At 48.6% G+C, this 11,574-nt stretch overlaps 1 protein-coding gene across 4 annotated transcripts in view; it reads left to right on the forward strand.

Annotated features, from left to right (window-relative positions):
- The window catches only part of FLVCR2 (FLVCR choline and putative heme transporter 2), a 34,777-nt gene extending 23,276 nt beyond the window's left edge, over positions 1-11,501 (forward strand). Inside the window, exons 6-13 of one of the 4 annotated variants that reach the window (XR_013952253.1) lie at positions 1,559-1,669; positions 2,266-2,371; positions 2,831-2,942; positions 3,349-3,404; positions 4,160-4,364; positions 5,603-5,699; positions 5,824-5,981; positions 10,079-11,501. Coding sequence is in view for 1 of the 4 variants with exons in the window: in XM_080595564.1 (XP_080451690.1) it covers positions 1,559-1,669; positions 2,266-2,371; positions 2,831-2,942; positions 3,349-3,404; positions 10,079-10,135 (442 nt within the window). In the remaining 3 variants the exon portion in view is untranslated. The remainder of the gene's footprint in view (positions 1-1,558; positions 1,670-2,265; positions 2,372-2,830; positions 2,943-3,348; positions 3,405-4,159; positions 4,365-5,602; positions 5,700-5,823; positions 5,982-10,078) is intronic. The other 3 variants (XR_013952254.1, XR_013952255.1, XM_080595564.1) reach the window with 3 other exon arrangements.
- Positions 11,502-11,574: the final 73 nt, after the last annotated feature.

Raw genomic sequence — 11,574 nt, forward strand, 5'->3', positions numbered from 1 at the left:
TATGAGAAGAGGCTTATCAAGGAAAACAAGGCATTCTGCCATGCCCTGGTGCCCCTAGGGCCACAGAGCGTTCTCCTTGCCCTCTGCCCAGTGAATGTGGTGACAAAAGACCACTTCCTGAGCAAGTGCTGTGTTGGTGCCTTTCCCGGGGGATTCCTTTTTCCCTGTGCCCCATCTACTCATGTCTCAGCTAAGCCCTTTGCTTGTATGCAAAAATCTGGGCCTTGTGTAGACTGCTGAGCACTAAATCTCCTTTTTTGTCATCAGTGGTATACTCAGGGGAGCGTGGTCTTGCTGAAGTCCGATTTAGCAGAAGTCTGCCTGGGTGCTTGAGGCTGTTTCCTGCAGCAAGAGGTGCAATGGGGCTGTCTGCTGAAGTCCCACTTAGGGACTGTGGCAGGCAGGGACCAGCTCAGTGCAGAGATTTAGGGTCCTTCCTGGTGAGTGACTTCCACAGTACGCAAGCCTGTGGTCTTGTTCCTTCCTAAGTGTTTGTCAGTTCCTTTTGTACTGCAGAAGCCTAATGAGTGGGGGAAACAGATTAACGAGGAAAGCTTGTTGTCTCCTTCAGCCAGCTAACGTGTGGTAGACGCAGTATCTGCGACAAGATGGAAAAGCTTCCTCCATTTTTCCCCCTAGTTCTGCAACTCCAGTGGAAAGCACCACTTGCTTTAACCTGCGAGAGCTGCTTGCTTTTCTGAGCCAGCCTCCTCTAGTTCTTAGTGAGGGATCGTGTGTTCTGGGAACTTCCTTCTTGCAGCTTGACTAATGACACAGCATCAATGTGAAACAAGGTCCTGACCACATCTGGTCACTAACTCGTTCATCCTCTTTGCCTGGAGATGAACAAAGTGCAAATATGGGCAACTGTCAAGACTGTGAATCAGTTACAAACTGCGTACAGTACTTGAGCCACGAGGCTGGGAAATTGGGTGAGATTTCATAGGACTAACCTGAGACCTCTGCACTGAGACCAAAACTAGTTGGGCTGGGTGTAAAGTATTATCCAGATGTCCCAACTGTCCCTGCTAGCAGAGACTAAGCTTTGTAGGGTCACAGGTGCTTCCTGGAGGCCATGCTGCTGAGCATGTATTTTAGCACTGAATCCTGCATGGCTTGGAGACTCCTGCTTATGGAAACCCCACCTGCTTCGGACTTGGTCTGTGCAGCACGATGAGCTGTAATTCTTGCCCTGAGCCTCTCTTGCAGTCAGCCCGCTTTTGACCAGACTGGTGTCCCCTGTTGGACTGGGGACCTGAGCTTCTTGGCTGCCCCACAGGTGCCTCCTCGTAGGTGTGATGCCCGGACCCCACGCAGAGCTAACCCTCTGTGAGGTCGGGATATGGGAACTCCTAGGTCCTGGTTTTGCTTCTCCTGCTGTGTGTGTAGACCATGCTGGGCTCTGTAGCAGTCCAGTTCCTCTGTCTATTGTAAGGATATGAGAAAGCTGTGCAAGTTTTTTTTTGTTACCATGTGCTGCAAACTATACCAAGATCTGTGGGTGAAAATAATAGTAGGATTTAATTAAATAAAACCCTGACTGTGCTTTTCCATGCAGACAGACGACGCTAGTGGTCTATATCATGTCTCTGGTGGGAATGATAGTCTACACCTTCACTCTGAGTCTAGGCCACCTCTGGGTGGTCTTTGTGACTGCAGGTGTGCTGGGGTAAGTTCATGTGCAGGCTGTTTTTCTCTGTATGTAAGCTAATAGGATATGGCAGGGAGGCAGGAGTCACGGTCCTGGAGGGATTGGGAAGAGCCATAGCCTGCTCCCCCATGGGATAAGGACAAAAAGATCCATGCTTCCCATCACTCTCGTGTTTTGTTACTCAGGGGCATTAGCACAGCCTGCTCATGCTCGCAGCTGCCTTAAATGTCCCAGGTAATCAAGGCAAAGCATTTGGGAAGTGAATGGGACGGGGGTGCCATAGATGGCCAGGGTGGAGGAATGAAAAGCATGTGGGCCTGGGTGGCTGACGGACTGTGTTGGGGGTGATGCCCTTCAAAGCTGCTTGTGGGAGATGTTGCTTTTAATGCCTCATTTTTGCCAGGTCCTTTGCCCCGAGGCCGTGGGCAAAAGTATTTGTGGGTAGGAGGGAGACCTATGCTGTGAAGAGGGACTCAGCTGCATGGGCTGTGGCAATAATAGGGGGAAACGTTCCATGCAGTCAGTCAAGCATCCCAACAGGGATTTGGGCTCATTGTGCCTCCTCAGTCTTCTTCCTAGCAGTTACTGAGCCTTTTCCTTGTGTTCCTTTACAGATTTTTCATGACAGGGTACCTTCCCCTGGGCTTTGAGTTTGCTGCAGAGTTGACATACCCAGAATCAGAGGGAACATCATCAGGACTCCTTAATGTCTCAGCACAGGTAGTTGTCTGGTTTTTCTTCTCTTGCCTCTTTAAAAGCAGATATATCAAACTCCCATCCCTCACCCCCATTTCTTGTACGTGATTATTGTCTTGAACCGCAAATCCAAGCGCATCAGGACGTGGCTTTTCAAGTGACAGTCCTTGTGGCATTTCTCTGTTCTGTTTCTGCTAAGGAGAATGTCCGTCGGGATAGCAGTCATCCTTGCCTTTTCCAACATTGCTCCTAGCAGCCCAGGACCTGCCTCCTCTCCAGTGAGAGATGGGATTCCAGCATTAAGGGTCACCTGTTTTTTTATTAGCTGTGAGGAGGTGCCCCTGGATGTGTTTATAACCAAACTTCAGCCTAGGCAGGCCAACAGCTTGTCTGGCCTCTATGCTCAGATACCGAGATAAAGCTGGGAAGCTGTTCAGGCTGCTTCATGATAACACTACAGCTTGACCCTGCCTTTGCTTGTAGATCTTCGGTATTGCCTTCACCATCAGCCAAGGGCAGATCATGGATCACTATGGGACGAAGGCAGGAAACCTCTTTCTTTGTTCCTTCCTGCTCCTGGGGACCATTATGACAGGTAATTAAATTTCTGTATTCTGCTGTGACTCTTCCCCTTGGGCTTGGCATGTGAATTAAAGGGCTTTGGTGTGTAGTGGTGCCTTCAGGAAAGGGCAGGACCCACATGGCAGCCCCATAGCAAAGCTGTTGTGCTTTTTCAAGCGTCTGGCCTGTGTTACAAAGAAGATCCAAGGCTTCTTGCCCTGGCTGCTGGCTGGGGTCTCCAAGATGTGCTTTCTGTGTGTTGCAATAAGGAGTATGTGCCCTGCCTGTTTGAGAATTGTCTTCCTCCTCCGGGAGAGTGGTTTCCATTGCTTGTCATTGTGCATTCTCCTCTGCTGCCCCTTAGAGTCCTGGGGATATTGATGTGGGTCTGTGTGGCAACTGAACTGCCTTTACATTTCTCTTCCTCCCTCTGTCCCCAGCATTCATTAAGGCTGATCTCCAAAGACAGCAGGCCAATGCGGAAAATGAACGTACAGTGAGTAATTCCCCTTCAATCCCTGTTGCACCCCTGCTGTTAGCTCAGGACGACCCCCAACCTTCCTCCCTTCTAGGAATGGGGCTGGCCCTTTCTGAGTTACAGCTGTAGCTGTGGTTCTCTTTTCTTATCCCACCACTTGCCCAGCCTATGGGGAAGCTCCTTGCTGGCATTTTCAGACAGGTGGCTGTAATCCCAGCTCTGCCAGCTGCTGGGAGCCTATATTTGCTTGCTTTAATGTCATGCAGTCTCTGTAGGCTCTGGTCCTCTGGGAATTTGCAGGGCTTTACACGTGTTGGTATTGCCTAAGGAGAGATGTGGGGCAATGCTGTGCTGGCCTCTCTCTAATAATGCACTCAGTGCTTTCCCCTTGTTTAGAGCTGGGTAACCATTCTTCCAGCTCCTTAGAGAGGCAGGTTGTTCCTCACATTTCCTGTCCTCAGCTGCAAAGTGTTGTTCATTGCTTGGGACACAAGGAAACTGAGTAGCAAAGCCCAAATTGGGGCTTGAGCAGCCTGCCTCCTCATGCTTCGTGCAGCCCTATAGATAGGGCTGCTAGTTCATGCGTGAGCACTAAAATTCAGGGTACCAAGTTCCTGTGGTGTGCTGTGCAATAAATGCAACTGTTTGCATGTGGGAGAGGACCTCTAGTGAAAGAACTGCAGTGGATGTTCTCAGAAATTCTCACTGTAGGGAAAGAGAGGGGATGGGTGGTTTCTTGGGGCGCTTCTTACTGCTCTGGGCTCCTCTTCTAGGACGTTAGCAGAGCCATCCACTCCATGTTCATGAAGCCATCAACGACCATGACTACCAAAGTGCATAAGCTCTGTTCTCTGCTTGCTCAAGTCAGCTCTTTTCAGACGACAGTGCTGCCTTCCTTCAGATAATCTAGCCAATCTAATCTGGAGAGAGACCAGAAGGTCCAAGAAGCAGCCCTGCTCCAACCGGCTGCTCAGGAAGGTGGATTTTCAATTACAAAATATACGCTTTTTAATTTAATTTAATTTGCTTTATTTTTACAAAACTATCTGAGCATAAATGCAGAGGGTAGGAAAAGCAGAGGGAACTGATGCTGCCTTGGGTGGTTGTTGCACATAAAGTTCTAGAGTAGACAAAAAAAAAAAAGGCTGCATGGTTGATCTAGTTTGGGTAAAGGAGTCCCTCCCATTGCCATAACTTAAGAAGAATTCCTGCTTTTTTTCTTCTCTGAGGCTGTCAACTTGAGTTGATTTTAGTAGTGGTGAGCCTCAGGGCCTACAGGTCTGAGCTGGAAGACTACTGCTCTCCTGGAACCCTGGCACGAGTGAAGTTAACTAGTAGACACTTAGCTAAGCTGAGCTGGGGTAAAGAGCATTCTGTTTTGATGCACACCAAACTGCCTGTATCCCTCGATTAGAGTGATGAAGCAGAAGATAAATTTTAAGGCCAAACCATTCTCTGCAGACCCTGTGATAACAAGGGCCATGGGGAGAAGTGCTGGTGACACTGCTTGTTAATTCAAAGCATGTTTGTGGAAATCCAGGAAATATCAAGGTCCTTTGGCAGTGCACATGATCCCTAATAATAATAATAAGGTCCTTTACCTTTGTCAGACACTTCTCTTACCAGATGAATTGTATGCTTTTACCATTTTTTGTATAAATCTAAAATACAGTTGTAAGATCTTGCTGCTGAGCAAAAGGTAGTATAGGTTTCACTTCTATAACCCTAAAAGCTTCCAGAACTGACTGCGGTAAGAACCAGAGATGTGTGTGTCAGGTAATAGGTCTCAGTCAAAAACTTCATTGGCAACTCCTCCTCCCTGAGGAGCCATGCTCTGTAGAAGTCATGATGGATGCCCCTTCCACCCCCCACCCCAAATGTGGCCTCCGAATGGCTAAGCTCACCTGGTTATTTCTCAGGTTTAACAAACAACCTCGGGCGCTTGACCTACTGAAGTGGGGCTGAACCTGGTGTTCTGCATTAACATGGGTGCCTCAGTCAGCTGGGCTTAGGCACCGTGTGCTGCCTTGTGGAGAGCTCCGATGGAGTCATGTACTGGAGCTTTGCTACATGGCATGGCTGCCTTACACGTGCTTGGGTGATTTTTATGGGTTTTTCTTTACCTGTTCCTCTTCTTTTATTTTTTTCTCTCCCCTCATTTCCCTCCCTACTTGCTTCCATCTTTTCTGGGATCTGACTTGTGGCTGTTGTTACAGAGACTCCAAGGCAGCAATCAGATCACGGATTATGGACTGTAGCTTGTAACCCTAACCCCATCAATTCCCATTCCTGTTCACTAGCTCACACGCAAAGGTAGGAGAATCATGCTAATCTGCCTGTCTGAACGTTCACGGGTGGCACAGGCACCAAGCCAATGACACTTGTGGGTCAGCGACAACAGCCACAGAGTGCTGAGTGCTGGCCTTCCTGGGGGCAGGTCTGAGAGGAAAGATAAGACGGCTTTCCTGAACAGTGAAGATCCCACCAGACTTGCATCAAATGGGGGCATTCAGAGAGGTGCGGCAAGGCGGAGCCTGGTATCAGAGCACATGAAGAACTGAAGTGTCAGTAAGTTACTGGGGAGAGGAAGCGCAGGTATGTGGAGACCTTTCTCTGATACTTTTATTGCCCAGATTTTTGGCTGGAAGTGATACCAGGAGCTCTGTAGAAGAGTTGGCTCTCATCACAAGCAGGGTGTGTGGCCAACTACGTGAAGGATTTAAGAAAAAAAAAAAACACAACAAAAAACAAAAACACTTTGTCTTAAGGAAGTCATTGGGTTGGTGCCTTTTGGTATATGAATCTCTGAAAATTGTAAAGCTCTGTGCTTGCTGTGAATCTCAGCTGCACTTGGCATTTCCTCAGCTGTTGCTTGGGGTGTAGTGCTTTATTACTCACTGTGCTCTGCTTTGTGCTGGCTGGCTGCCCTGTCAGGTTAACCTTACTACCCTTTGCTTTTCATTAAATGCGTCTGTCGCTTAGTGGCCACTGCCAACAGGGCTAACAGATAACAGCAGTGAGAGTGTTGGAGAAAACAACCGTGATCCTGCAAAGATTGGAGTGTGTGCTACAGGGAGCATGAAGCCGCCACGCTTTGATGCAAGCGTGAGGAACAGTCACACGGGCAGGGAAAGATCTGCCTCTAGGCTGAACACTTCTAGTGCTGTTTCCACATTGCAGTCCATAGCGTTTTTAGCAGGTGTTCATGTATGGTGTTAGTTTGGGACCAAGTAACTGAGAAACTGTAGCTGTGTGAGCTGTGTGAGCCTGCGGTGGTGTGCTGGTAATTTTTTTGATGGCTGAAGCTTACGTTATTGCCTTCACTGCTATCAGCCCTACCTTGGTACAGCTGCCAGTGTTACTGCTGACATCCCAGCGGCAAAACAGACGGTGTGAGGCTCAGGCGTGCTGCGGTGTGGCTGTTGCAAGGAGAGGACAGGCTTCCAGAGTCGGATTAGAGCTTCCAGAGGATGCAGAGTTGTGGAGCTGTGCAGGACTCATCCTTCCCACTGAAATACTGCGCAGGGCTGCATGGCCCTGTTGATGACAGCGTGTCTTTCCCCTGTATTGACCCAGTGGAGGTGCAGGTGGAGGCAGATGGCTGACTTACTATTCTCTGTGAGGACCCGTCCTCCAGAGTATTGGCCTAGCAAGGTTTGAGTTTTCCTGGTGGAGATATAGAAATGATCCGGTGGAGAACTGTTGCAACTTTAAACTGGATGTTCAGTTTTGGTGCAGAGTGGGACTGCAGAACAGCCTGATTTCCCAGTGTATTAAGACACACAAGGGAAAAACATACATGTTAATTCTTACATAGAGAGACCTTCACCTAGCAGTTTGTCCAGGTGACGAAATGGAAAGATGAGAATCTGGCTGAACCGTTGACTTTGCAGGGAGGAGTGTATCGTGCCGCAGCTTCAGTGAAGAGAGCGAGCATTTATCAGCCTGGACTCTCTGCCCAGGGATCACAGCCTCTAAGCAGCCACCTGTCAGAGCTTTTGGTGAGGGTGTTCACACTGCACTGTTCTTCCCTTCTTTCTGCAAGACCTGCCTCGTGTTCACAAGCACTTCGTCTTCCATCAGTGCTCTTCTCTGCTTATGATTATAATTAATCAGATGTTGCAATTAATAGAACCCGTAGTGGATCTAAATTAGCCTAATGGCACTGTGAATACCTTGTCCTCTATTAAGAAAGCTGTAATTTGGTTCCAGCAATCCTCCTGTTTCTGTCAGTTTCCAGAGCGTTAGCAGGGTCAGCTTTCTGTATCTCAGGTCACTTGGATCAAATGCCCTTTTTGCATGACGATGAGTCCCTTTGTGAGCTACCTTTGTCGTAGGTGTATCTGAAGCCATTCCAACATTCTGCCTTTAGGCTTCGTGGTACTGCCAGTTGATTCAGGATACATACCAGTCATGTATATGCTGCGTACAGCCTGTGCTCATCTGCTCCTATAGAGGATGGCAGGACTGTCTTATTTTTTTCTCCTCCAAACTGGGCTTTGTTAGATCTCTTTGAAAATAGCAAATCTGATTAAGGTGTATTCAGGGCACTTTGTAGTGGTTTTATATAGGGGAAGATAAATTTAACGTTTTTGTGTGTGTGTGTGTCAAAATCTTATTCTTGATAGCAGAAAGTATGGAGTAGAGTGCTTTCTGACTCTTTCCTGGTTGTTTGAATTGTAATAAAATTAAAAAAAAATATCTGGAATGTTACTCTAGCAGCAGAGATGAGCACTGTTGCATATATATGATTTTGAGGTCACGGGTCATTCTGGATGTACAGCCACAAGAAGAGATTTGTTTAAAGCAGGACTGAAGTTCTGCTGTGTCCTCAAGCCATGTATAGGATAGGTCAAGACTCGCTCAGGGCTAAGTACCTTGTATTGGTGGTTGTTTATTTGCAGAGATGCATGTGATGAATCTCCGTGGAATACCCATAAGTGTGTTTCCTTTTCATCCCAAGGAAGTGTGATTTAGAGGCTGGTTAGGGCCTCAGGGAAAGCATTCTACCTCTATACCTTGCAAGCTGTAGCGTGCTCTAGTTCAGTAAAAAATACCAAAACAAAACCCACAAAAAAACAGAACTGCTGGAATCTTGCACAGTAGGAACAAACAGTGTGCATGCCATCTCCTGCTTAAACTTCCATGCTCCCTTCCTGTATTTACTGTGGCAAGCACTCTTCTCCCTAAGCCACGGGCAGGCCAACTGCACATCCCCTTGCAGCACTCCCACCTGCGGGAGCAGCCTTCCCTTCCCAAGGCGGGGGAGCCCTGCAGGCTGGCTGGCTGATCTCCTAAACCACTGTTCCTGTAGCTCCACGGCAGGTAAGTGGTGTCGAGACCCCAGAGCTACTTGGGGAGCCTGTTCAGGGCTGCCAGCATGCTTCTCTGATTCATTCTAGTGGGATTTCCCAAGCCTGAATGCAGCTTTCCCATTATTCCTGCCTCTGGCACTACTTCCTGCAACCCCTCCTGCTGGCAGGAGGTTTTTCTGCACTGCCTGGCTTTTGCCTCGAGGCATCCCTTTGAAGCTCTCCTGACCTCACTCCTGTGCTTTGGAATATTGCTGCTGCCCTCTGTACAACCTTTTCAGCTGCAGTTTGTGCAAGATGCTACTCAGAATGAAACTTTTGTAACTCTTGCCTCCATGCTGCGTGGACTTCTCTTGAACTGCACTGGGGACGTGAGCCTTTCTCATGTACCTCTGACTCCTGCCTCAGATCTGAGTTTTGCCCCACAGTGAGTGAACTCAAAGCCCAGGCTCTGGGAGACTCCACATTTACCCTTACCAGTCTGCATGCTGTTCTCTGAATCAGTGACAGTTGGGGTGTCTTACTATACGCAGTCAGAACTTGGAGAGGTTTCTGTTTTATTTCTTATGGCCCTTTAGGATATGAGTAATGAACTCTGAAGAAGGCCTTATCTGTACTACTCTAGGGAATTATCCCAGCCTTAAGACCAAGCTGGGGTCAGGGAAGAAAGTAGGCAGAGGGTGCCAGCGCTGAATGGGGGTGGGGTGGGGATGCGTAGGCTTGAAGGTGAGCAGTACCAGAAACCTGTCTGGGAGATGAAGAGGCCCTCTGGTGTGACAGAAGAGAGGAGCTAGTTGCTGTGCTGAGCCTCCTGCTGTAAAATTCGGAGGGTGCACAGGATACAGGTTCTGTGGCACTTGCACGGATACTGCCCTTCTCCATGGCATGAAGGAGGAGTTCCCAGTTTCTTCCCTTGCCCAGAGAACTGGCCCCGCAGCTTCACCACTCTGAGGTCGACCTCACATCACAGTGGCATCGTCTGAGGACTGCAGCAAGTAGCTTAAGGGAAGTGGGATCATTGCTCTGCCCTGCTGCCCCGGTGTCCCTTGTGTGAGCACTAAAATCCTCTGGAGGCAGAGGAGGGAGCCAGGTGCACTCGGGTTGAGCTTTCTGAGGGTGGTGATTCTCCTTTGGGGATGTAAATCAGGTCGGATGGGGTTTGGGCAACCTGACCTAGTGAAGATGTCCCTGCCCATGGCAAGGGGGATTGGACTGGATGATCTGTAAAGGTTCATCCAACCCAAACCATTCTATGGCTCTTTGATGTCTGCACACTTGCAGGGGGCTGTGAATGAGCCAGCCTCTGGCCAGCTGGTCTCTGAAGCCTAGGTCTGGCCACCCGGGATCCTAACCGTATTTTTTCCTCTGTCTGACTTGCAGAAAGTGATGCCAGAAGCCTGCGCTGTTCCCATAGTCCTCAAGGAATCAAAGCTGTAAAAAAGAGGGGTGGCAGAGCTGGGAGATGGAAGACCTGCCTCCCCCCGCCCTCATTCTCACCTTTGCTACCTACACCATCTTCCTGTTACATGTCAATTCTGGTGGGGGGCTGCTGAGAACTGCTCCTAGACTGTAAGAGGGAAACGAGAAGGGAGTTGCTCTTGTCAGTTACACCTCTGCGTCTTGCTGTTCTGGAGACCGTGCTAAGAGGAGAAGTCGGGAAAAGCCCCTGCTGCCCCCACTGCGTATACTTGGAAGAAAAGCACACGTGCTCAGAAAAGCCTGGTCGCGTGAAGGTGGCACCTTGTAGGTGGTCTCCTCTCGCAGGGAAGGTGTGACCTGAAATGCAGGTGCTGGACCACGCTTACTTTGTGAGTAACCCTGGGGGAGTTGTGATCCTTCTGAGGAAGAGGGATTCCTCGGAGTGCCTGTGCTCTTTTGTGTCTTGCACAGGTGATGATAGGGCCCTCAGCACATCAGCAGCCACTGCAAAGCAGCGCAGCTGCTGCTGCCAGCACCAGTTTTTGTATCTGGCTGAGGATAAACCTCCACCAAGAATTTAAGTTGCTCTGACATTCCTATGTAGTGGGAGTAATCGAGAGATACCCATGTGTCTCCTGTTGGAGGCAAGGTCTAGTTCGGTGGCAGATGTTGAAGCTACAGCCTGAGCCCAGCTCAACACTGCACTAGCACCAGGACAGTCAGACCACAGGCTCCCCAGGCTGAGGATCATGTCTTCCTCCTTCATGACAAAGTGCCTTTTGCAGCTTTTGACACTACATAAAAGTCTGTGGAGTACGATTCTGGGCTAACCAGCCAGGGCTGTGTTGCCCTGCATTGCTCTGGGGAGGTGTTTTGAGCATGATGGGAACAAAAAGGTGCTGTCGTGTGGAAACTTCTCCCTTGTAACAGAGAACAGGAGGAGAGGGTGGGGGTTGAAGCCCTCTCACCAGCATTTGTGTCTTGTAGACACCGCCCCTCTGTATGCTGCTGTTTAGCTTCCGCTCACAAAGGGAGAGAGACCCGTATATCCCTTTGCCTTCCTTTCCAGCATCCATCCCCTGGTGGGAGCCATCAAGTGTCCTTATACTTAGATCATGTGGTGATCTACATACCATTTTGGAACAACAACAGAAACAAAGCACAAATATGGAATAGATAAAAATAGCCTTCTCTAACATAGTTTTTAACATTTTTAAGTGAAAATGTGCAGTCTTTTGACCAAAATAAAAGTCCTTTCTTTGATAGTTGGGGATTGAGCAGGGATGGGGGTCTAAAATGGCTTTTAAATACGAATTTTATATTAAAAAACATTACGTGTACAATGAAAGGTGACAATTTCATATTAAATACTTGAAACTGTCTACAGATGCTTTTTGTTTAATAGTCTGAAATATTCTGCAGAATAATCCTTTTTCTGCCTACTGCTACTGTTGTGC

This window comes from Anser brachyrhynchus, assembly GCF_964034855.1.
Source record: "Anser brachyrhynchus genome assembly, chromosome: 5".
Taxonomy (NCBI): domain Eukaryota; kingdom Metazoa; phylum Chordata; class Aves; order Anseriformes; family Anatidae; genus Anser; species Anser brachyrhynchus.